Source organism: Oenanthe melanoleuca, chromosome 1, assembly GCF_029582105.1.
Source record: "Oenanthe melanoleuca isolate GR-GAL-2019-014 chromosome 1, OMel1.0, whole genome shotgun sequence".
Taxonomy (NCBI): domain Eukaryota; kingdom Metazoa; phylum Chordata; class Aves; order Passeriformes; family Muscicapidae; genus Oenanthe; species Oenanthe melanoleuca.
The window spans coordinates 79,666,119-79,693,003 of NC_079333.1; the positions used below are offsets into that span (position 1 = coordinate 79,666,119).

The window sequence follows — 26,885 nt, forward strand, 5'->3', positions numbered from 1 at the left end:
TTCCAATGTCTAGTTTTTCATCATCAGTCTTAAATCTCCCTTAATAGTGCAGCCTCCAGCCCAACCCCTCTGGGCTTTTCCCTTAGTACAAAAGAAATTATCTCTTTCTCTGGAAGTAAGCATGGGAGATGTTTCCTTTTCTCTCCTCTTGTTCTCTGAAACACAGCAATTCACACCACAGAGTGGGGAAGACACTGTAGGTGTGGGGTTGAGACACATCTAGAGCTCACAGATGATATGAGTTGAGCTGCCAAACTCTGGCAAGCCTCAGCCAGCAGTTTCAGGAGTCATTGTCTTGGTTAGGTAAAGTGAACAAATACCCAAAGGCAGCCTAAAAACAACCGGAGACAACTTTTCCTAATTCCAGGGGGTTTTAGGGATTGGGTTTTAATTTTTTAAAAATATAGTGGTGGGAGTTCTCATCTTTCTCAACCATCTTCTGAGAAACTATTGAACTCTTCCAAAATAGCTAAAATTTTCCAAAAATGCTGCGCTCATTACAGACATCTGGGAAAACTTTAGTATACTAACTTGGCAAAGATACAGGAAAGAGAAAGAAGTCATTGAAGGGAAGTTATTGGGTAGTTTTTAATTTTAGTTTTTGCTGTACATGCAGAACCTTCTCAGTGATGGCCTTGGGGAGCAGAGTACTCTGACCTGCAGTGTATGTTGGCATGGGAAAAGAGCTGTTGAACCTGGAATCCAAAACAAAGCTATCTAAAGTCTGGTATTTGCCTCGATAGTCAAGGATTAGATGAGTACATGCTCTTCATATCACAAGCTATAGCCTTAAATATTTGGTTAGTCAAGATGTCAGCCTGCAACCAGGGTGTGTACACCTGCTTTTTCTGAAGTGAGGCCTCTCTGGATTTCTGATCATCTGGGCTTTTATTTCACATATGCAATATATTGTTCTTTGTGGAAAAATATGGGGGAGAATAACCCCACAGGCTGCTAAGGAATGTATGTGAAAAATACACAAAAAGACAAAAAATGCTTTCATTTGCACTGAAAAAAATCCCCACAAACACAGCTGAAAAGGGAAAAGCGAAGAGTGATAACAGACTGCTATGACTGGAGATTAAATCAAAAATTGATAGTCAATTTTTAGTTAAAGCAATGGAGTGATTTAGTGCTTGTTACCAGTTGGTTTGGAGTGCTCTGAAACCAGGCAGAATTGGTGACCCCTCTCATACATGTAAAGCTTCCTGTGATGCTTCCTGTGCTGTCTCTCTCTGTTTCAGACCATGTGCAGGTCTGAAGTGGTAGCAATTGTCTTAGATTGGCTTTGTCTGTGTGCAGCACCAAAGAGAGCTACTGAATCTGGTTTTCTGGGGGATGTAGTCTGCCATTAATGCAGATGAGTTGCCAGCTGGCATCTGAACTAATGAAGAATTTTGCTGGATGTGTCAATCATAAATTGCTGCTGTTGCTAATTTTGGTTTTTTGGTCACTTTTTCATTGCTCTGCCATTATTCATGTATGTTCTGTCTTTTTGGATTGGTTGTGGATTTTTTTTGTTGTTGGTTTGTTTTGTTTTTCTGAAGAGCTCTGTAGAGCCCCCATCTCATGAGCATTTTGTTACTCACATTGCATTCTTGTACTGTACCAGAGTTGGTGACCATGTTCCATCGGTGGAAGAGATGAGTGAAAGCCACTGGCTGTATTTCAGGTGACACTGTGCTTTCCTTGATACCACACTAACCTGGTGCTTGGCTTTTTTCATCTTTGTAACACTGAGTGTGTGCTCTTTCTCTATAATGTGGCATGCTGCTGGCTGCTTCTTTTCTGAGGGTGCTGTAGATGTTCCTCAACTCTGAGAGTATTCACTTATTCTGGGCTGTGAGGGTGTGGATCACACATCATGTCTCAAAAATGAATCTACTAAACACATTCTTTCACTCTGTGTGTGGATATTTAATAAAGCAAAACTTGAATCTCTGGCCTTGGAAGACTTGAGAGCTGAAAACCATGGATTTGATCTTATGATCTTTAATCACAAAGTTGTTCTTAAGCATTGCTTGAGGTTATTTTGTATAACTCTTCAGGCTGGAAAGAACTTCATAGACTATTTAGTCCAGCCTCTTTGGGGATATATTTTTAAAAATAGAGAGATATCAACCAGAGAAGAGTAGGATTCTGGTTTGGTGTTTTTAGAACAGATAAATGGTTAGAGAATTTAAAATAAGATAAATATCTAACTGACATCTATAGGGGGTGTGTATGTATATGTGTGTATGTGTATGTACATAAAAACACACTGAATATTTATGGAAAGAAAGCTCTTTGGGGTGGGGCAATGAAAAGTTTTCATGTCACACTTGAAGGTTTCCAGCAAACTACTAGATTTGCCAGAGATGCAATGTGTTAGTTTGTACAGGCAATCTGAGAGCTATTATCTATTGCAGTCATTCTTGGCTGTTGCCATAGTAGTTACACATGCTAAATCTAATAATGCCTGGTATTTTGATAACTTGTCATCCATGTGTTGTAGAGCCCTGGAAAAGTTTCTGAAATATCAGAAGTCATTGTAGTTCTATATGCTTTTTACTATTCATTTCCATCCACTTAGTTCAGTTTTGTGTGTGAACCACTTTCTCCCACACTGTTGAAGTTATTGAATTATACTGAATTAATGTTTTGGGAGATCAAACCTGAGTAGCTCCTGTACCACATGTGATGCTGGAGTTGTAGCTCTGGGACAAAGACCAAGAAGTCCAGGAATTAGTTAAGGGCAGAAATGCTGTGTTTTTTTGTTGGGCATTAGGAACTCAAGATTAGTCCCTTTGCTATTACAGATCTTAAAACATTAAAAGCTTTTTTGCTTTAAAAAAAAATTTTCATTTGGGAGGATTGAAGAAATATACTTAAAGTTTATTATTTTCTACTATACTATAGCATACTCCTGTCTACAGACTCCAATGACCTTTCCAAGGCTGAAATAAAGGTGTCTGAATTTTACATGCTAGTAATTGTCAGTACTGAAGGAATAAAGTGTCTATCAAATACCAAAGGGGGGAAATAAATGGATTTTTCACCAATACTGAAACAAAATGCATTGTTACAGCTACAAGACTGTTCATATTCTTCATCTGAAATCTTCTTTTTAAGAGTTACTTATTTGTACTTACTTGTGTGGGAATCCCCAGCACAACCTGCTGCAAAGGGCTCTCAGAAAGGGTGGAGGGAAAAACAAAGATACTTGCTGGCCTCTGCACTGCCTTGGCCTCGGCTGTGCCCCTCAGTCCCCATCACAGAGGTGGCTCTTCAATAAAACACTGTTTTCTGCCATGGGGTTTGAGCAAAACAGCCCATCCTTTAGCTTTATCAAGGCTGACCTCTGGGAGGGGATCTGTGTAAATCCATCGAGATACAGTTTAATTTATAAAACAGGTTAAATAAATGAGAGCTGATATTGACCTTTGCAGCACATTTAAATTACAGGAAGCTTTTAAATTATATTAAGCTTATGAAATGGATTTTTTTTCTCTTCAGCTTAAGAAGAAAATCAATGTTGAAGACATACATACATCAGCTTTACTCATACTTTTAATTATTGAGGTAGTTAAGCAAGGATGGAGTAACTAAGTGTTTTCTGTGCTTCTTTTCACTGTAAAGGAGGTTAGGACAGACTTGACTGGTTTTTGGTGTTGTTTTGTTTCAGGTGATAGAGATGACCCTTCCTTGGAATTCTAAGGAGTTCTAGGGGCTGGGCTCACAAAAAAATAATGATGCTTGTCATGAGATCAGGATATTTAACCTTGAAACTTAAACAGGCAGGCTTGCTACCAAAAATTAAAGCTTCCTATACAACTGATGCTAGAGTAGAGGATAAGGGTATATTGCTAGAAAGGTACAAAAAGTAGTTGTGAGAATTCGAAATGGAAATGCATTTGGTGTTAATCTCTGAACTGAGGAACAGACTTTGAGAGTGAAATTTTTTAGAAAAATGTGATTCATGGAAATTAATTAATTATAAATATTCAAAATATAAATTCATTTGAAGAATAACTTTGAAAAAAATGTAAATAGACAAGTCTGGATATACTGTTTCAATATTGAGAGGAACATTTGTAGTATGATTTTTTTTTACTAAAGTTTAACCATTTTAATATAGAAAAGTTTCCTTTGCCTCTTCAGCACAACAGTGAACCCAAATTCCTGGTCTGTGATATACTACCACTGGACAGTGTGGTTATCCTGCTTTGGTCTTCCATTAAGCCCTATTCCCCTGCCTAAGGGCAGTTAAAATCCTCAAAACAAATGTACAAACTTGTAAGACAAGTAAAAGCCAAGACACTGAATTGTTTGGTCTTCTTATGTACTGTGAAGTGAATAGGTAGCCCAGGGAGTAAAAACTATCTGGGGAATGCAAGCTATGTTCATCTTCTGGAACGAGCTTCTTGAACTCTGCATTCTGACTGTCAGCTACACAAGCCTGGTTGCTGTGCTCAGCACACTGAACCTTCCCCCATGTGCAGTTTGGAAAGCCACAAATATTTTTATTTTATTTTCATGTGTACTTATAAAGGAATGCATACTCTTATGTATACACATATATTACTGTACTGAGTTGTTTCCTGATATTGCTTGTCAGCTTTCTGTGTTAGATAACCAGTTTCCCTGCCAAATCCTGTTCTCATTTAGTGATAGCCAGAGCAGTGACATCTCAGCCCTTGTAAGCTCTCAGAGCTCTTGTGTGTGGTGTTTTATTTTAGCATGTGCTCCAATCCAGTACTCAGTCTATCTATCCATTCTGTCATCCTTAAACTGGTGAAGCTTTTCAGTTCTGAGGCTGGTCAGTGCCCAGGAATTTCCAGGCTAAATGTGCCTAAATTTTGAGATTATTCTAAATGTGGAAAAAGGAAGTGATGAGAAAAGAACAAGAGGCTCAGAAAAAAAGCAAAAAAGCAAAGGACTGGGTCAGCACTAGTTTTATATGAGGCTGCAGAAGAGCAGCCTTCTGTATTTTCCCTGAACTACATTAACTCACGGGAGGCCTTGAGCTGACTGTGAATCCACAAGGAATTCTCTTCTTCTACTGTTCTATCAGAAAATGCTGCCCTGGAAACTATTTTAAAGTGTTCTCTTTTTATTTGACCTAAGCATGGTGTCCCTGGGACAAACCAATGATATGGTCTGACCAGCAAGGCTTTCTTGGTTTCTGGGGATTCTTAGGGCTGTTGCATAAACACCATGGCTATAAATAGCTGACAAAAAGTCTAAGTAATGAGGAAATGGCACCAAACCAGCTCAGTCCCGTCTAAGAGAGTAGAAGTGATGACATTAACAAAATCTTATTGTCTGAAATGGCTGTTGCATGTGTTTTCCCACACTTATACAACATGGTGGAACTAAAACACAGCACATCTGAGACTGAGAATTTTATCTAACTTTTGAGGTTGGAGGTTTAGGTTCTACAAGAGATGACAGAGATGAGGACATAAATAGGATATAAAATAGACAAGTCCTGTCTACCCCCAAACCAGACCAGGAAAACCTGAGCATAATTACAAGGATTAAATGCCAATCTTGGATAGGAGCCCTATGTGCAAGAATGGTTCAGTAATAAGATGCTTTCTAACTATGCAGAAGTGAGTATACAGTTTCTTGTTAACATATTATTCTGTCAATACCCACCATCTCATTATACAAACCCTGCCTCACTCAGATGGGAGGCTGGAGTACAGGCCACTTGTTAGTCCACTGTGGCTGTGCTGTGTTAGGTGAATGAAACTTGCAGAAAATTTGTGTTGTGACCCTTTATAAAATATTTTGTGCCTTAAAACTTGGAGTGCCTGTGTCTTTTTAAAATATTAAAATATTTCAGCCATTCTCAGGTTTATCTGGCAGTTATTTGCTGCAGGAAGTGTTTAGGCTGGGCTTTATCCTTAGTTTCTGTTTTCTTCCTGCTGGACATGAGGGATACTCTCCACTGAAGAGGATGCCATCCACTTTTTAAGGCAAAAATAGTATTTTCCAGTGTTCTAAAAAAATTGGCCACAAAGGTAAGCACTTAAAGTTGATGCTGACATAGAGTTGAAGCAGTTTCTTGAATGAAAAAGTTTCTTGTTTATAGCTTTGTAACTGCAGGGGAATAATGGGCAGCTCTTCCACAATCTGTTCTCACAACTTTTCTGGTGCAGCTTTGCTGGGTGCTTAAAGTCTATTAAAATGCATTCTGCCAAACTTACAGCATTTGCAACCCTCAGTAACACCACTTGCTTTGTTTTCCTAATGTTTCTGTAGGGTTGGGGTTGACCCAGATCAGGATCCTCCACCTACTAATGACAGCTTTCAAGTCTTACAAGGAGTAAGTAACTTACATAACTTCTCTATTAGGCTGATCTTATTTTATAACTAAGACAATAGAAAACTGCAGAAGTTGTTTGCATGGATAAAACCTTTCTCTCCTAGCTGGATTTTGCTTTGCAATATTCAAGTAATGCCCACTGAAAAACATTCAGTGATTTTGGGTCACGTTTTTGTGTATACTTAAGGAATCCCAAACCTTTCCAAATATACTAATATACTCCATATAATAATGCACTTTCCTTTTCCCCCACCTACCCAACATGCTTGCTCTTAGAATGCTACTGCATAAATAGTTTTCCTCAGTTCAGAGGTAATACTCTTGGCTTCTCTTCCTTAAATGATACCAAATTTTGGCCCTTGGACTTGCTTAGAATCCAAGATTAAGTTTGCTAATCTGATCTCAACTCTTAAATACCAAACCACATGCCAGCTGGATCCTGCCTGGACTACCTCTCACCTGGTGAAGCAGAAAGAGCACAGGCAAATTGCCTTTTTTATTCAGCAAACTGTTGCTGTGAATCTTTGGTGGAGCTTTCCGTGCATCAGTAACAGCCCAAGAGTTGACTTTTTTCCCCTGAAATATGCTATTGGCAAACAAGATGGTTGGAAGAATGTTGTTCGTAGCAGAATTTTCAGTTTTGCTCATCTATAAACTTAAGTTGATTTGCAAGAGGAGTGAAGGATCCAGAAAAAAAAACCAAAATAACTCAAAAATTCCTCAGGCTTAACTGGGAGTTTCCTCTGTCCAGACCTTGGCTTGCACTCTTCCAGAGTTCTGCTTGACACTGTTCAGCAACTGGTTGCTTATGTAGAAGCCTACTTGAGGAAATTGAATGACAGGCAGCTTTGGATCTAGAGGATGCTTAGGGAACAAGTTTTGTATGATGATGCTGGTATTCAGGCTGGCCAGAGATGAATGTATTTTCCTCCCTTGGTTTTTTTTGGTTGTTGTTGTTTTTGTTTTGTTTTGTTTTGTTTTTTTCTTTTTGTTGTTGTTGTTTTGGTTGGTTTGTTATGGGTTATTTTGGGTTTTTTTCAATCCTTCCTTTATCTTTTCCTGTTACATGTTGTTCAGGTAAGAGGTACTTGCTCAGGAAGCATCTCTTTCATTTCAGAAACTGCACTTGGCATCTCTGTGTTATTTGTAAAAGCCTGTGTCCAGCACACAAAATAGATGCTGAAGTGGTGGAGCTGGCTACCACTAAGGGTGAATTTTGTTTTTTAACTGTCTGGAAGCAACCAGAAGTCCAGGCCTCAAAACACCTTTTACAGTGAAGGCCACAATTATTGCATATAACCAAGGTTAGGAAGTGCTATTGTGGAAAGATGGCTTTGGCCAGTTCAGACTGAGCTTGTCAGTAATTGAGGAATTGCTTTAATGAGCAACAGAGCATGGGTATTCTGTTCTCAGCCAGTGTCTGCTGTGGAAATATCATGTTTGCTTTTTCCCATGTAAACATAAAGATCTTACCCATTTGTTTCCCTCTTTAGCTGTGCATTGCATTGCTAATGTAGTCCATTAGTCAGTTCCCTTTGGATTCATCTTTCTTTCACCAAGCCAAGATTAGCAGTATGTCACAGTTAAAGAAAATATATCATTTGGGATGGGCAGGAAGTGAAAATGTGTTAGGTTTAACTCTTGGTGGATCATGGATTTTTGCAGGTCAGAAGTACACAGTCTAATCCTGTCTTGTTCTTTTCCAGTAGATTGGAAGATGATTCATACAAGGCATTCATTTGTTTTCCTGTGTTTAACACTGGCCTCTGGCCATAAACACCTCCCCCCCTCTGAACAACAAAAACAACAAAACAAAAACACAAAGCAAAACAGTCAAACCCAACAGTAACAAAAGTAAAAACAAATGCAGCTGCAGACCAGCTGGTGTGATGACTTGTAGCACAGCTAGTTAAGAGATTATATTTAATACTGTTAGCCCTTTCAAGGTTGATCCCGCATTTCTGAGATTTTCATTACCTCCCTCAATTGTGATCTTTATATGGATTCTCTGTTAAGCACATTTCTTTTGAATGTGATATATTTCATCAGGTTTCTAAGAATTTATCAGATATGGTAATTTCCCTTGTTCTTCCAAGGAAGCAAAATGCTTAAGAAAAAACCATCAAACCTAGAGTTAGACCTAGACCAAGAGTTAAGGAAGCCAATCAAGCAATGAACAGGAATCAGTCTTGGAATATCAATGAGGCTTATTTGTCAGTTTGGAAATTATTTCTGTATCTGTTACTATACTAACAGTGAGAAAAGATTTTAGGTTCCAGGAAACTTGGTGGTAGAGGAGTTTAGGTAACCTGAGTGCAATGAAGACATCCTGGTTCTCTGCAGTCATTTCTGGTCCTTCTAGGGAAAATAAACTCAGCATAAGCAAGTGTCTAAACAGCTTTCTTCTGTGTTTCAGGTACAGTATTGAACTACTTTGGCTTCTTTTTTTTTTTTTTTTTTTTTTTTCAGGACATTATATTATGAATTACTGTGTAAAGTTCTGGGTTTTTCTGCCTGAAGTAATTGAATATGTCTTTATCTTACTTTTAGGATGGCCAAGATTCTGCGCGAAGGAACAGGACGAAGCAGGAAAGCGCTTGGCTCTTCAGGCTGTGGTACAGCTTTGATCATAAGTATCCTTTTGAAAACACAGCTTAGTTTCAAGGCCTGAAATGTTCACTTTTTCCCTTTCCATGTACCCATATGTAGCCTTAAGCACTTGTCCTTTCTCCTGTTTGACTCTCTCAAGTATTTGACAGGTCAAGGCACAGAACTGAAGCTTGAACTCGCTGGCTCAGCAGTCAGACCATTCCTTTTCCTAAAGCAGGGTGTGTGACATTTGCTGGAGGACAGAAACCAGTCAGAGATGAAGAATCTTCCTAAAAAATAAGACAGACAATTAATTATTTCAGGTCCTCTGATTTGTTCTATTAATCTGTTCCTATTTTCAATGACATTCATGGCACAAACTAGGTTTCCAGTTCATTGTACATGTCTAAGCCTCGACTCACAAGAGCTTTCTGCTTTTGTGATGAAGCCCCAAAATTTGTGGTTGATTGCTGAAGAGGAAGTTCTAGAACTAAAAATCTACATGAGATCCAGCTTATCTCCTTAAGTATATCCAGAAGGTACTATGGGTGTTAAAGCAGAGTGTCTCTGAGTATGTATAGTACTGTACAACCTTTTTAAAGCTCTTATTATACTATTTAGGAAACCTTGTTTAAGATTCTGAGCAACTTTTGTGTGGCTGTTCTGTAATTCATGCTTGTGGGTTTGGGGTTTTTTAAATCTACTTAATCAATATGTCATTAATTATGACACATTAATTATGTCACAGCTGCTCCTCAATAGCTTACAATCACTTAGGAGAAAATGGCAAAGATAATCTTGTGGCTATGGCAAGTCACTTACACCTCGAGACCCAAAGAAATTTCAATACTAAATTCCTAGAAATTTAAATACTGAATTCCTAGTAATTTCTGGGGCAGCTAAATGTACACAATGACCAGTGATAGGGCCCTAATGTTCTTGGAGCTTGCATGTGAGCCTTTTCACTGGAGTCTTGGCCTTTGATTGATGAGAGATTGCTGGGCTGGTTGGAGCACAGTCTTTCCATGTTTTGTGGATGTTGAAAATGTTTGGACCCTAATAGCACTTGCATCTTTGGGATAAAATCTGTTTGTGACCAATGCTTTCAGATGCAGTAGTACTGACCCAAAGCACAGAAGGGACTGTATGTGCTATTTTAAATATTCATAAATATTTGTAATTCCAAGTCAGCTCTTCGAGTTCTAGTGACTGGCCTCAAAGCGCCTCAAGGTAAATTTTTATTTTTAAAAAAAGAGACGTTGGTGCTAAAAGCATGAAAGGCTCTGGCTGTGGCTGACTGCTTCTTTTTTTGTCTTTTTAAGAAGGAAGCAGAGCTGTCCTCTTCCCCTGCCTTTACAAAAGGGATGTGCCCAATGAAAGGAGTAGTTGGCAATGCTGACTTCCCTCAGCTGATGCTTGCAGAGAACAGTCCCGCCCTAGCAGCTGCAGCAAAGGCTGGGGGAGTCCCTGGAGAAAATTACAGCCTCACTACCTGTTTCACTGAAACTTAAAGGATCCTAACAGTGCATTCCCTATTTTTTTTTTTTTTTTTTACCAGTGGTGACTAGCAATACTTAGGAAAGGTTTCTGTGAAGTTTGTGCTAAGGAAAACTCACATTGAGAGGCAGAACTGTCTTACTGTATGTGGAGGTTAAATGGTTAAATCTGCTTCTTCTGTTGGATAAGCATTGGCTGGGTGGGCTTAAATTGTATACACAGGATAATCTTTAGAATTGCCACCTCTATATCCATGGCAAAATGGTTTTTTGCTGGTGCATTCACTTGGTTTCTGGGTAGCAAGGCAGATTGTCTCAAAATTCACTCTATGCAGGAGAGCTTAACTTGAAAAAGATGCAAGAAAGTGATGGAAAAGAGTGCTCCAGAGCTCTGTAGGCATGGATAAGTGGGAACTTAATTCCTCTGGAATGCAGAGTTCACATAATGTTGTTGTCTGTTCCCTGGGTTCACCCACAACTGTTAAACATGGAGAAAACTGCAACTTTGATGAAGTAGCAGATGTCTTTAAATGGGCTTGTTTTTTCATGGCTGAGTTGCTGCCTGTCTGGCACAGGGCAGTGTGCAGCCTGGGTTAGTGCGAGGGCAAAGAGCTTGTTTCTTTCCAGGAATGGGTGTAACCACACTTTTAGTGAAGGAGGAAAGGAGGAAACATAACTCTGCTCCAGTAAACAGCTATGCCAGGCTCTGCTAAGACAGCCCCCTTTTAACCCCCTCTTTGCCCTAAGCATCTTAATGGGTTGGGAGGGAAACTTTTGTTTACAAATGGACTAGATTCTTACTGTGCTTGGAGGCCTAAGAAAGCAACTAGAATGCCTGTAACTTATAGATTTGTATTTAAGATAAAATTGACTGATTCATGTGCTAGTAAAGATCAAGATGCTGCTTTTTTACAGAGACATAAATTTTGACTCTTGGTTATTTTTTTCAGTCATATCATCAGCATGGAGTACTCATGTGAAAAGTGTGGATTTGCCTGGGCATAGACCTGTAAAATAGGGGTAAAGACAATTTCCTTTCCCACACCCACATCTCCTCAGTGCCATTTAGGTAGCACTGCTTTCCTTCAACACTGTGGTTCATGGCTCTTGCTTAGTTTTCCCTCCACCTTTCTGAGGCTCCGTGTGGTAAATGTATGTGCACTACAGAAATATTTGTGAGCATTACCAGGGTAATATCTCTGGTTACATCTCTGTGGCTCAGTAACCAGCAGATCAAGTGGTTATATTGCTTTGAGGACGTTGAAAGAACATAATTTCTTATTTCTCTATATTAAGCCACACAGGAATGTCACCTTGCTACCAACAGCTTGCAACCTTGACACCATGCTCCCATCTTCAGAGCAGAAATACCCTTGGACCTTTCAACACTAAAGCACCTTTGCTTTCCCCTTTTTACTTGAGACCACAGAGGCTGGAAACATTGCAACTGTTTGAAACTTGTAAGAAGAAAGTTAGCTAGCAGTCCTTGCAGAAGATGAGTGAGTAAAGAAACTGCCCTTCAAACAATCAAGGGGAAAATGTTGAGAGGGTGTTTTATGTACAGTTACTGCATATCATAGTTCAAAGGCAGAACCACATCTATGTACAATTGTCTCTTTATTTTCAGTAGTGGTTTTTGAGCACTGGTGTATTTTCCTTAACTACTGAAGTTATTTAAAACCAATTCTCACTCACAGTGGCCCTCCGTTGACCACAACGCTGCCCAGCTGGTGTGGCCTGATAGCCCGCTGTCTGACCAGCCCCCAGGTTTATGATGTAAGTAGAACAAAACTTCTTGGTTTTGTTTTTTATTTATTAAACTTCAGCAAATCTGTCTTTTTTCTTTTCAGGTAATGTCCTGGTTTCAGCTGGTCTGATAGACATACTGCAAGGAAGTACTGGTTTTCCTAGGCAGGAAAGATTTAAGATATTCTCCCCTGTGGCAAAAGCTTCTGTTGTTTCAGATCAGGAATTATCTTATTGTTCAAATATTACATTAGAAAAGTTACATTTGAAGATATGGGGAAATTACATGCCTAGTCAGTAACCCAGTTCAGTGAATCACTTCAAAATATTCAGTCCTTTCTCAGGACTTTTGGACAGAATTCTTTGCCTGTTGCTGCTAAACTTCAAGGTCTCCTTAGAGATGTCATTGACACATATACTCAGCTGGGGAAAAAAAAAGTGGTAGCACTTCCCCTCATTGTTTCCACTGCAAAATCTGAGATCAGATTTCATAAACTGTTAATCAGTTACTTATCTCAGTCTAGCAGGTCACTACACTGTGTCAGCACACTACAGCTGTGTCTTGCAATAATTAATGCTTTATTCTCTTATTACTCTTGTAAGATCCTGATACTTACCATTTTTATCTACAGTACTTCTGAAATCTACAACTTTTCATAAGATGCTTGTAAATAAAACCATAGTACTATGTGTGACATCTCAAATTTGCAGGTTCTCTGGGATATTAATATCTCTATGCTCAAGACCTTCTCTAGAGAGTAATGAATTCTAATTGCAGCTTTGAAATCTTTCCCTACCTTTCTTTCTGGGTATCATTAGCATCTTACTTGTATCTGATGGAAAAGTTTCAGAAAACTTTGAGACACCTGTTGCCCATTTGAACTATGGTAATGCAAGAAATTGGCCTAGTTTCCATCTTTGCAATGGCACTGGAGGTCTTAAAACATGTCTAGATTGGAAGGCATCCATCAGATCTATTAGTCCACTTGTGCATTACCCATATGTCTGTCTAGGTATGATCTTATGAGAGTAATTGTCCAGTAACTGAGGATCTAACCAGAGTGAGCATGTAAGCTTTGACTCTCATTTTCTCTTATAGTTGGCTCTTTTTCTTCTTTTTTTTTTCTCCTCATTACTCATCATTGTTGGCTACTACCAGATGTGGAAACTTATTATTAATGGATTGGCTCAGTGATACACACAGGACATTAACTTCATTAAAAATGCTTGAAAGGTTGTATACTTCATTAAGGTGTATAGTGTGGAACTTTCCTATTGTATTCTCTTTCCTGTTCCTATTTCAGGGCAGTGCTGCATTTGTCTTAGGAAAGAATATAATTTTGAAGGTTTATTTGTAGCTTCTTTCAAGAATTCTGGACCCTGCTATTGCTTTGTGTCTTTTTGTTTCTTTACATGGCTGAGTTTGCCACAGCACATGGCTATGACATTTCATTACTGGTTAATAAGCTGTGGAATCTTTTTGCCTTTCCATTAAATGCAGGTGAAGCAACAGAGACAGCCATGTCTTTGTTGGGACAAACTTCTTGGAATAGTGCTTTTGTAAGATATTTCCAGGAAAATTAAATGCTATACCTGTGAGAATTAAAGACTGAAGATTTTCAGTTAAACAAGAAAAAAAACTCTGAAAATACTTAATAAAGTATAACATAGCTCTGAAATTTGTCTCCCAAACAAGTATTAAATCTTGGATCTCATTCCAGGTACATGTCTGAGTTATGATATCTATATAGAGAAGAAAACAATAAGTATGTGGCTATGCTGACTGTATATTTGTAGATTGTTTGTTTTTAGCTTTTGTTGTTTTGGGGTTTTTTACCTTCTCTGACTTTATCACACCCTTACTTAAAATTCACTCTCACTCTCTCACAAGTGGGAATAGGTCTTTTTAATTAAAAATGCCAAAGAGGGGTTTGAAAGTTTGAAAGTCAAATAATCCCACAATGCAGCCCACCCACAACTTATTCCTCAGCATGAGATCATGTCCTCTAAGCCTCAATTTGCATGGAGTATGTGTAGGGCTCTGAGTCAGCCCACAGGGGTGAGGTACAGTGGATTTTTTCCAGGGATGATGTTACTGTTCCTTGCTGCCATTCTCCCACTGCTTTAAGGCTGTGCACTAGGCTGTTTCCAACCCAGACAAGTTGGAATTTGAAGCATGAAAAGTTGCTGCAGTTAGAAGCTAAATTTTGAAAATTATAATTTTAATCACTATTTTTCTCTTCTGGTGTTATCTTCAGTGCATGACTAGTTGGCAGGGCTTTATAGCTTATCCCAAACTGATGTAGGTCAGTTATTTTGCTTTTTTTAAAAATGTCCTTTGAATTTTTTTAGTAATTTTCTGTTCTATCAGTCATTTATTCCAACTGAAAGAAGCACTCCTGGGGATCCCTTTTTGTTGTTGTTTCTTTGTTTTGGGGCTCTTCCACACTTTTTTAAAGTGTATTTATTGCACATACACAGTATGACAACTTGGTATATAACTAGAAGGAATTGAAATAATTTATAAATATGCAATCACAGTGAAGAAACTTGATTTGGAGGAGATAACTCTCAAAATGGATAAGAAAACTGTTCAGCCAGGCTTCCCCCTTCCCCCTCCTAAGTGGTTTTAGCTTCACAGAAAAATTACTTAGTTTCCTTGATGAATTTAAATTCAGCTGAGAAAGAGAGGAACTAAAAGGAGCATCAGGTTTGAGTTGGAATATATTTTGCATGCATGGTACTTGATGCTTTCATTTTGGAGCCACAAGATAAGGAACTTCTGATGCCAGTTTTGTTATCTGTGGTGCCTGTGTTGTGTTCACCACCAGCATTTGTGACGACTGCCAGCACTTTGCACATGCATCCTACTTTGCCTGTGCTTTTTGTTACATTGTCTTAGGAGGCAAAAAAGACTGGCTTTGTAAGCAGTAACTGATTTTAAATAAGCTTTTATAATAAAAAAAGCATCTCCAGAATGTTCCTGCATTCTTAGGAGCACGAACAGCTTTTACCACAAAGAAGATAGTCTGCAGAAAGGTCCCTCAAGGTTATGGTCAGCACATCAGAGCAAATTCAGGGTTTTGCAGAGTTTTGGATTCAGGTCTTTAGCCATTCTAGAGTGTCAGTTTAAGTTGTGTCGTTCAGAACTGCTTTCTGAGTGAATTGAAGCTTTTCCTACAGAACCGTAGGGGATTGCAGAGGCCTGTTTAGGGTTATTCTTGGGAGTATTTCAAGTCTCTGTGGATCTATTTGGATACATTTCCTGTCTTTCTTGAAAAAATTGTACATGCTGCATGAAGCACGATAGGTTTATTCACCCATACTCTTTGCTTGCAAGCATAGTAAATCTATACAGTACGTGAGATTTTTCGTGGGTGTTCTCTGGGGAAATAAATGAAATAAAATCCATGCTGCTGGTAGTACTATTCAGAATGGAAACAAATAAGTGGACCTTGGCTTGTACAAGGCAATGTTTGTTCACTACCTTGAGAGAAAGCTCAGTGTTTTCTCTGGAGCTGATCATGTAAATGCACCCTGGGACAAACCAGCAAAGACTGAGTCAGGGCTTGCCATGTAGTATAAAGCCTGTGTCCCCCTCTTTCAGTATCATGCTTCCAAGAGCTCCTCAGAAACTCAAGTGTCTGTTCAACAGCACTGTGGAGACAGGAGGTGCTCTGGGAGCTTGCTGCAGCCACTTCTCACATGGCCCTGGTGCAGCAATACCTGCTGGTGCTCTGTTAGCTCTGCCTTCCCTCCTTGGTGCTTCTCCAAGGGCAAGCACCATGAGAGGGAATGTGTGACAGACCTACACAGCTTCTTTGACTTTTAGAAACATAATCAGTCAACAGTCACAAACTGCCTGCTTCTTGCTCATTTTTCTAATTTTCATGCTTATTTGAATGACTCTTCTTCAAAAATATATGTATACAGATAGCAGGTTTTCTTAAACTAATTATTTTATGACCCTTTTAATGATTTTGGTCTTGTACCTCTGACTTTTTTTTGCAACTAAAGATTGCAAAGGCTGTTTCTGCCAATTATAGCTGAACTCTCTAATTTCTCCCTTTTTTTTAAACATTTAAGATGGTGCTAGTATTTTTGTGATCAAAAAAGCAAGTGTCCTAACCTTTACTTGCTCTTTGAGAACAGTGCTCTCTATCAGACTAACCCTGTCACAAAACAGCAATGATAAATTTGGATGCCATTAAGGTTCTAAGAAATTAGCATTCCTTCAAAGTAGGGCTTGTCTTGCACCAACACTGAACTGCACCATTTCTCTCGTTGATTTTGGCAAACTCCTGACACCTCTTCTAGTCCTTGTGAGTTATATATTCTGTATCATCTAGAGGCTTCTGTTGCTTTATTTTGTCTGATTGTCTTTCTGACATAATGACAGGGAGCTTTCCCAGGGAAGTTTTATTTAGCCAGGAGCTGCATTTTTCATCATGGACAGGTTAATCAGCATTTTCAATCTCCAGTGCCCTGAACTCCTGTTCTGCAGGAGAGGCAGTGCTTTCTGTTCACGTTGATCACAGCCATCCCATCTCACATGGCCTGTGCCCCCCTTCCTTTGCCGCAGTGGAAGAAAATAATGTATTTTGAGAACGTAGCCTGATCCATGTCCAGCCTACTGAGGGAACAAGCAATGCACATTTCAGCTCCTGCTAAGCAGGACAGAGGCATTCATGTGGGGAAATAATTGCTTTCAGTTGCAAGAAAATAAGATTATAGCACTGATTAGAATTTTCTTCAAATATAAAGAAAACTAATTTTCTGACAAATTCAGCTATTTTACCTTTTACCATGTTAAACAGGAGTGGAACACAGTACAATTGCTTGTTGTATTATACTGTGATAGAGAAATCAAGTTCTTTATTGCAATTTAGCAATTTATATTCTCTGACTATGTATTTCATCCCATCTCTGCCAAAATAAATTCACAGGGCCATAATTTCTTATATGATTTTGAGAAGACAACACATCAGAACTAGTTACAAAACTAAAGCAAGCACTTTGTTGTATCCATCCTTTAAGGCTCAGGAGCATTCCAAAGAACTAGGTCAAATAATTCTTTATTTAGTAACAGGTAAAAGTAAGGAGATAGTTTGAAAGAATATTGTTACTTCTTGATGTATAAGGAAAGTGTTGAGGAATCCTTGTATATAGAGATTTTGGGCTTTCTGAGTTCTTATCAACTTGCATAAAAAGTTTACTAATGAATTTGATTAATTAGCAATGGATGCAACTCTCTATCTGTAGTGGGTCAACTGTGCTTGATCTGTACTGCCTTCTGAATTGTCATGCAAAACCCAATATGTACCACTCACCTCTTGTACTTCTGGTGTACTTCCAGTGCCACTAAATCCCGGGTTACCCGTTCCATAACCTAGTTCTTGGCTTCAGCTCCCTCTCATCTCTCCCCAGTAGCAGTAGTTATACAGGGAACAGTAAGCTGATTTGCAAACACAGGGTTCAAGGTTATTTTTAACATTTCTTAAGGTGGAACCTTATCTCTTCTATATTGACATGTAGGTAAATTCTTCTGTTGTGTTCTGGGCAAAGAAAGGTGCTGTGCACTGTGTAAAGATTTTTCTTTTCTTTTTTTTTTTTCCTTTCAGAATCAGGAACAGCTTCGAGAAGAGGATTCCGATTTTATTCTGAATGATGGTGACCTTACTGTGACATATGGTGATACAACAATAACTGCAAATGGTTCTTCTGGCCCCCACACAGCTACCACTAACCTTGACAGCAGGAGAACAAAAAGTAGTTCAGAGGAAGCGCTGGAATGTGATTTGGGAGCAGCTGATCATGAAGTTACAAACAGGGGTACCCGGCTAGTATTTCCTCTGGAATACAATGCATGATTACTGACTCAGTAAAAATAACTCTTGCTCTGTGAATGGATCAAGGAAGACTGCAGGCCACTGTGTCACTTGAGGTGGGAGTGTTTATTTAAACAAGTTAACACACATAAGTGGTTTTACTAGGGTCTGAAGAGATCACCTATTTTTTACTCAAGATGCTGACAGTGGGGTTTTCTATATGTCTGAAAATAGACAAATGAGAAAACTGGTTATTCTCCTCTTTCCAACTGCTTATCAAATCCAAGTATAACTAGCATGCTGCAATTGTCTTGTTCAGCTGCAGCAGCTCTGTCTCTGAAGAGAGGTACATGAAAATGTCATAGAACTGAGCTTGTCTTGGCTTAGCTTGAGAATGTGAAAGGACAACTATAAACTTGACAATTAAGAGACAAAAAGATTGTGTGTTTATCTGAATGTGGAGAGATCCATTGTTAACTTCTCTCGTGAGGCTGAGACATGTAATGGGACAGTAAACATTAGGGTTACAGATGTGTGAATGAAAGACTGAGGAATCTGTTACTGCAAAATGTACTTAATCTATTTCAGGGGAAAAAAAAAAAAAAAAAAAAAAAGGGAAAATAAGATTTCTTCGCTGTCCAGCTATTTAGATAGGAAGGCAATGAGAGCTACTTGTCCCTTTAGCTTTGGGCAACTTGACTATTACTCTTAGCCTAACTTCTAGTGCCTCAAAAGAAAAACATCCAGCTTCCTGTGGTCTAAGATGTACCTGAACCCGACATGAGCCTGGAGTCAGGCTCTCTCAGGTAGCAGTCACAAAGTAAAACTTTCTTTCATATGAAGATAGTTGGAAACTTGGCCCGGGGAAAACAGCAGATAGGAGAAGGAGAAAAAAAGAGAGAGGCAGTATTGAACTTGCATGGAACCAGGAGGTTTCATATTGCTCAGAAGAATCCATGGACTCTGCTTACAGTTTTTGTGTGTGATAAACAGCAAACATCTAATTAAACAGACAAACAATTACTACTATTTTTACCATTTGTGACTATCCTGAAAGAAAGCTGTTTACCCTTGTTGTCTTTTGCAGAGTAGATGTGAAACTTCAGTGGGGCATTGCACAACAGCATATAAGCTACAGAAGTGATGAACTGTAGTATCATCTTAAATGTGAAAAGGGAAAAATCTCTGACTAGTATTTAGCCCACTTACACGTAGGCTAGCTTTAACTTATTGCTAAATGCTTTTTAATTTTCAGATGAGGAGATAATCATTGTCTTTGCCAATAGCTGAAAATGTATGCTTTGAAGAGCCTTTCAGCTATTTAAAGCATGCTAAAATGTGATTTCATTCTCATGTCTCAAAAGATTTATTTTTTTAAAGAGTTTGTGGCCCACTAACGTGATGTAATATCAGTTTGTCCAAATATTGTGTTTTTCTTGATGCCATTTCAGTTGTTCCTCATAAAATTGTGTGTGAGTAAATACCCACTCTGTTTTACCTTAACTATTAAACTTATTGGGCTAACCTCAGTACATGAACTTCCTGCTGCAGAGAAACTTTGCAGTTGTGTTGTCTAGTCTGCTTTCTTTCAAATGTGTTCTCTTATGAATGATCTACCTCCCTGCCTGTCCCTCCAAGGTAAATTTATAAAGAGTATTGATCTATAATGACCGTCTCATGTTAGTAAGAAAAGAGATGAGGAAACCAGGAGTCTGTTTGTGGAAAAATTGTAAGACCAATATAGAATCACAGAATATTCCCAGTTGGGACACGCAAGGATCATCGAAGTCCAGCTCTTGTCCCTGCATAGCACCATCCCCAAGGGTCACACTGTGCCTGAGAGCATTGTACAAAAACTTCTTGAGCTCTGTCAGGCTGGTGCTGTGACCATTTCCCAGTGCCCAGCCACCCTCTGGGTGAAGAACCTTTTCCAAATATCCAACCTAAACCTCCCCTGACACAACTTTCAGCCCATTCCCTGGGCCCTGCCAATGGTCACCACAGAGAAGAGATCAATGCCTGACCCTCCTCTTCCCCTCCTGAGGAAGTTGTAGACTGCAATGAGGGAGCTTTGTTCTTAAATGGTGCAGAGTAATAAACCATGATGGAGATTGCTGAACAGAACAGCTCCTTTTCAAGCCTGTGTGTGTTCTGAGAAAAAAAAAAAAAGCGCCAATTCATTTCTCTGGGAGCACATGCAGTTTATCAGTTAAAGCTGAGGAGCCATGAGCAGACCCTGTGACTGCCAAGAGCACTGCTATAAACAGGGGCTCAACGCTGGAATTTTCAGGGTGCTTTCCATGAGAGGCGTTCCAAGTGCTGCTGACGCTGGCTCCAGGAGCAGCTCTGATCCTGTCTCCACTTATCAGAAAGGAGGAACACTATGACAAGTCTGTTTACACTCTGTTACATGTCTACTATGCAATGTAAACTGGCTTTTCTGATAAGCCTGAACAAGGGTGAAGTATCACATACTTGGTACTTGACCAAGTCCTATTCCAAGGATGCATGTTTTCTGGCCCATGAAAAGACAAAAAAAAAATTTTATTTACTTCTAGAATGAAGGAATTGCCTTTGGGGAAAGGACTGCAGGAATTTTAACTGGAGGAGAGAAAGAAAATTCTTTTTTGGCTGAACTTCCGAAGAGCCAATCTGAAGCAAATAAATAGCAAAGGTTAAAGTTATGTCTATTATTAATGAAATGATGGCTCCTATGTTTTACTTCTGAGGGGGAGGGAAAGCTCTCACAGTAGGAATTCTAGCAACCTTAACAGATACTGTGAGCTGCTCATGCTGCTTAGGAGGCCAGATTCTGTGACTTTCATCTTTATCATAAGATTGGCATGGTCCTTCAGGTATTATATCAATTTAACTCTTATTGCAGTCTCTCTTTAGACAGTATTGGTCAGCAGAATGTCTTTTACTGTTATTCTGGACAGCAAAAGCCTAAGAACTAATATGCTTCACATGCCTTTCAATGAAAGGTTCAGTGTTTCTTTTAACTCTGAAGCAGCTCCCTGGAATAACATGCTTGACCTCAGCCTTGGCAGACATGGTGTCTGCTTCTGCACAAGTGTGGGAATGGAATTTGGATACTCTCAAGCCTAACCTTCATATGCTTTTCTTTAACATTTGGGGGAGGACCTTTTTAGGGGAGAAACCAGAGAAGTTGCAGATGCATCAGCAGGGAGTATTCCTCTCCAAAATTACTGAACTCTGAAACTTTAGAAGAAAGGGAAGATAACCTATGACTATGAGACACAGACCATCCAGGAGAAAAGCAGCCAGTAAATACCCTGGACTAGCTATGAACAATCTTGGTCATAATCAGACTTGCAGAAAGTAGGACAAAGCTGCTGAATAGGTTGAACACATTAATCAGTCTAAATAATGTAGATTAACAAATTCAAATATCCCTATGTTGGAAAACACTCTTTGTAAGAAGCAGCCCATGCAAATCTTATTTTCAATGCAGAAACGGGGTCTTTATTCCAAAGGTTTAGAGGAGAGTTTAATATGTTGCAGTGAAAAACCAGATACTTCTTGGTCTGGAATTTTTGGGAGTGCCATTCTGAAAAATAACTTCCAGTAGAAATAAGCCTGCAAAGTAAAAGAGGAGGAAAGTGTGGAGGAAGCAGTGAATTACAAAGCCAGGAAATGGTTTAAACAGGCAGCTCTACTGTGGGAACAGCACTGTAAACAATTGCTATTCTTAATCTTCAAGTCCTAAATGCTGAGAAATTATGTTGGCTTCTGCATACCTTATCTAAAGTAAGGGCAGTGGGCTAATGCAAAAGTAATAAAATCACCCCATTCTAACTGATCATAAAATCAAAGGTTTTTACAGGGCAGCACTGACTTGCTTCTACTCCAGAGCAAGGAAAGTAACTTTGAATATTTTTTTTAAATTAACCTCACATCATTACTATGTTTTCTTGATTTTAAAATGCCTATAGTAATCTTGAGAGCAGTTCTATGTTAACATTAGTCTGATGAATATGGAGGTACCTTATGAAACATGCTCAATCAAATGCTTATCTAATATTTGAATCTGTGTTGCAGACTCAAATGACATTTCATATCTTCATTTGATACTTGGAATTTATCTAAGTTTGTGTTACAGAAATTAAACAGTTGTGACAAAGCAATTGAATATTAGAACCAGTTCAGATTTTGAATAAGATTGTAATAAGATGATCTGGTTGCTTTATTCACTCTTCCTCTGGTACTTTCTTGATAATAATCTATTTTGCACTGCCCCATATGGACTTGCTGACATCCAAAATGCCAGTGGGTTTGAAGATTTATCTAGGGACTGAGTGTTAACAGGGTGAGACAACTCATTATAATTTATACTGGAATAAAAGACTTTATTAGTGGCCTGCACTGACTCTATCAGGGAACTTGCTGGTGGAGAAAGATATCTGCAGGGAGGGACAGAAGCCCTGGCTTATTGAACAGCTGCTAAGCTGCCATGGGTAAAGGTTCTTGTGCAGTAGAACAGAGCCAGAAAGGATTCCTGTTGGTGCATGCAAGGAAGCAGCAATCTTTGCCCTAGGAAAATTAAAAATACTTGGGTTTGTTCTAGCTTTTATTAACATAATAATTTTTAATTTAGCTTTCTGAAGCCCCACTTCCTGCAGTTTTTAAACCTTTTGGAGATTGAAAATGTCACATATAAACACATTAGATACAGATTTTAAAGAGAGAGAGAGGGAGACAGAATAGTCAAACGTCACTTTGGTGCCTGAGTATAATTTCAAAGCTATGCTACACTGCTAACTTATGCAAATTTGATTAATTAAATGGCAATAATTTGAAATGCTGCAATTAAAGGTTGCTTTCCTGCTTCTAATTGAAAAAAAAAACCCTCCAGATTTGCATTCCCTCAGAGAAAGCGAATGCCCAACTTAAAAGGTTTTTGCTGCAATGTTAAAATACTTAACTTTAGGCAATGAGAAATGAATTGGATTTATTTGTTAACTAGTAAAATCTCTGAAGTTGTTATTACTGAGGCAGGGAGAAGTAGGTCATGCAGTTCCGTGTTGTAATATATTTATGACTTTTGTTTCCAGACTTTAGTTTAATCAGGGAGGTTATCCTCCACTGCCTGATTTTGAATTTCAGTCCTAAGTTGCTTGGCTTGAATGTCTTGATGTTGACACAGATTAATACCAGAAAGCAGAATACCAGAAGGCATTCTTCTGGATCACATCAGCCGATTAGTAATAGCTGTTGTGAAATAACAACTTCCAGCACACGGGGTCACTTGAGGTAAGTTTGTCTGATTTGAGTTTGGGATATCAGAAGAGAGGTGAAATCACGACTCATCAATGGTCCTGGTGGAGGAAGGAGAATGTAAGCCATCTAAGGACATCCCAAATTTGCTTCCTTCCTTTAAGGAGACAGGCTGGCTGCTACAGGTTGCTTGTTAATTAGTTTTGGTCTATTCATAAGGCCCACAATCAGAATCAGCATTTAACCTGAATTTTTGGTTTATCCATCTAGTAGCTCTTACCCTCTTGTCACTTATGATATAAACATATCAGTAAGGTTTCAGGAGGTGTTTTAGGGTTACTACAAACATAAACATGCACTAGGTATCCAAAGCATATCACGCTGTTCTGACTAAGACTGCTGTGGTAGATGGTGTGTCCAAAACTTTTGGTGCTTGAATTCCCTTGAGGCACCTAAAGCCTGCATGGTATGATAGGTTCGAGCTGGGGGTGATCCAACTGCTGTTGGGGAGGGCTGTAATATTTCTTAAGTCCTATCCTTCCAAGAGATAAACACAGTTTTCTTGCATGTGAGAAACTGGGTGCTACTGCACCAAGTGTCTTTAACAATGCTAAGGTAATTGCTGTAAGGAGAGGTTAGTAGAACTGGAATATAATACTGTATCCCCTGGCACATCCTCTTCATCATGTTGACAGCTATACAACAAATTTGCTTTCAATATTTTCACTTGAAGCAGTGAGGATGTAAGGAGAACAGCAATCTGCATTACCAAGGCTTGGTTTCTTGATCTTCAGCACACCAATGGTTTGCATGTCTCTGAGTCCTAATTTGGGAGCTCAGTATCCTAAAGAGGTTAAATGGCAAGGAATTATCCTTTAAATACAACAGTGGGTGGGGAGGAGAGAGAAAGCTAAATATTGTGAAAGCTCTCTGTGTTGTGGGGATAGTAGCAGTGGAGATAAACACCTGCTGGGCTTTCTGCCACTGGCTGGCTTGTGTACAAACTTGGCTGAACTTTCATGTGGACAAGATACTGCAGTAACTTCAGCTTGGAATCTCCTTACTGAGGCTTCATCCAAGCATTTTTTTCTCAAGAGAAGAAGTGTTAGTGCTGCTTGGAACTCCTGCTCTGTCAACAAGTTTCAGGTTATGTGTGAAGATGGTGTTTCTGTTCTAGATGTCAGCATTATCTTTTCATTTCTTATTACTTCCTTGCTTCAAATAGACCTTGGAGTCTGGGAATTACCAGGTACAAGGTGGTGGCAGGTTTTGTGGAGTTCATTGTCTCACACTGAGTTACACCATTGGCTGCACTAGAACAAATAATTATAGTCGTCATTTGTAGTCAAGTCAGAAATATGTCTTCTTATTTGGCTGATAGTAATGCAAAACTTACTGTAGCTTAATACATTTGTGATACACATGAACATTGTGTTTTATCTTGGAAGTGAAAAGGCTGATACTGTCAGGTCTTTCCTCAAGGCAAAGCCAGCAACTCAGCCCTCTTCTCACAATACAGAACTGATTTGGAGTTTCCTTCCTTAAAATCAAATTAATGATTTCCACCTTGGAGCATCCACCAGTTGCTTTGATACCCTTGTCTTTTAGGAAGTGTTTCAAGGTACAACAAGAGGTAAATATTATTATGTAGAGAAATAAAATATAGATTTACATCAACATGGCTGGGATAGAGAGGTGTTATAAATTCTAAACCTGTTATTAGAAAGAGGGGATGATCATGCAGACAAAGAAGGTCTGAATGATGTACTTCATTTTATAAGATATTTGGAAAGTCCTTTCTCAAGAAGCCTTGGCTCATGCTGTCTTTAGTCACTGTAGGAAGATGAATCCATGAGGATTAATAACTGACCATTTATTCTCTGTTCTGTTTCTTATCTTTTCACCAGTTTTCATAGTGGAGAGAAGTTACTAGCACTGTCTTCTAGAGATTTGTAGGGCTGGATCTGGAGAAGAGAATCATAGGAAAGTAAAAAATGTGGGGGATATTCAGGTAATTTTGGAACCCAAGATTGAGTGTAAAATGGGGTGTTGCACTTAGCGAAAAGCATCTCCAGTGTGTGTGTGGCTACAAGTGCAACAGCCTATAAAATAGCTGCTTGTCTGTCAGAAAGAGCTTGGAACCATCCTGGTTAGTGTTCAGAAGACAGCAGGAGTGATTAAAAAGACAATGCAGAGAGCTGAAGCCAAACTCACAAACCATCTGTTGCACTCAAGCCCGGTGCAGGAGCTGCTCGCCGGTGCTGTCCAGAGCCGCGATGTGTGGGTGGCTTTGCCAGTCCTCTGAGAGGATGAGAGGTGCACCCTTGGCAGAGATACCAGAGGAGAGTCTGCTTTGTCTTGCATTATATAACATAATACATTTATTATATAATGTAATATATTGTCAGTAATTTTTCACTATGCTAACATCAGCTGCATATTTGAACTGGAGCAAAGGAGGAGTGGAAATAATGAAAAGAGATGATGATCAGAATTTAACTCTGCTTGAAGAGCTAAAGATGTTCTGCACACTGACTTTCTTTCCCCAGCCATTCTGTATTTTCTTTAACATACTTAATAAAAGAGATTTGTCAGTCTAATATTGCTTCTGTTCCAAAACTAGGCCATCTCTGCTATGATTGAGTTCAATATTCTCAAAGCAACTGAATTTTGTTAATCCAGGTATCTATTATTTTTCCTAACCAAGAGTGAATTCACAAAGTAAAAACTATTCCTGCTAAACTAATCCACAGTCCACGACAAAGTGATTTCTGAGAAGCACTTAAAGTAATCCATGCATGTTTTGAAGTTAGGAGCTGTTTTCTTTTTCTTTTTAAGAAGAATTTTAAGAAGAATAAAAAGTGACAGCTTACATTCAGTTTTTGTGCAGGGTAACTTGAAAATGTGATTATTTCTATATCCACTATGTGTCCTAAGACATTTGGTCATTGAAATAAAATTATCAAATCCCTCCCTATTAAAAATCTTAAACAAAATCACGTCTGCTCTCTTGTTATGGGACAAGAAATCAAATTTAAATACTAAATGATAACATACAATCTGAAAAAGATAATTATAACCTGAGGTAAATGTACAGCTATCTTAAAAGCACCTTTTTTTCGAGAAAGGATGAGTAATTAAATATATGCCAAAGCTATAGAGAGAAACTTGGTTTATGGCACGAAATTTTCTATAGCAATTGCAGTATTGAAATGCACCTGTCTTTTGCTAGAACTGCCAGCCTTGTCTGCTCAGCAGTGCTTTTCATTTTTACACTGCAATGAGGAGAAGGTGCTTCTCCATGGTTTGCTAAGCCCCACTTCTCTCTGTACCTTGGTCATCCTGTGCAGAAAATTGTTTCTGTGCTATTACAGCAGTGCGTTTGTGTGTGTGGTAGGTTTTAAAATAGCAATCAGAAGTTGCACTCAGTGGGAAGCAGAGCTTTCCTGGTGCCCTCCACTGTGCAGGAGGCAGCCAGCTCCCAGACACTGTGGAGCTCCAGCCACTTGCTTCCACCCAGTTATAAAAATCAACCTGATTTTACCTTTTAGCAGTTACTCCAAAGCTCAACTGTCAAGTCAGGATGTAAAGCATTCAAAGGATGCAAACTTCACTCTGTATTAATTGTACTTATGATATTACAGGTATTCAAATTACTGCTTTTATGCTTAATAC

At 38.9% G+C, this 26,885-nt stretch overlaps 2 protein-coding genes across 3 annotated transcripts in view; one reads left to right on the top strand and one right to left on the bottom strand.

The window, feature by feature from the left end:
- Positions 1-19,528, top strand: part of SLC9A7 (solute carrier family 9 member A7) — a 68,077-nt gene extending 48,549 nt beyond the window's left edge. The window contains exons 13-17 of one of the 2 annotated variants that reach the window (XM_056505794.1): positions 1,613-1,672; positions 6,250-6,313; positions 8,864-8,946; positions 12,069-12,174; positions 17,766-19,528. In XM_056505794.1, the coding sequence (XP_056361769.1) occupies positions 1,613-1,672; positions 6,250-6,313; positions 8,864-8,946; positions 12,069-12,174; positions 17,766-18,014 (562 nt within the window). In that variant the 3' untranslated portion in view covers positions 18,015-19,528. The remainder of the gene's footprint in view (positions 1-1,612; positions 1,673-6,249; positions 6,314-8,863; positions 8,947-12,068; positions 12,175-17,765) is intronic. The other variant, XM_056505804.1, reaches the window with a different exon arrangement.
- The window catches only part of CHST7 (carbohydrate sulfotransferase 7), a 29,728-nt gene continuing 11,622 nt past the window's right edge, over positions 8,780-26,885 (bottom strand). Inside the window, exon 2 of the transcript XR_008841775.1 lies at positions 8,780-9,192. The gene's annotated coding sequence lies outside the window, so the exon portion shown is untranslated. The remainder of the gene's footprint in view (positions 9,193-26,885) is intronic.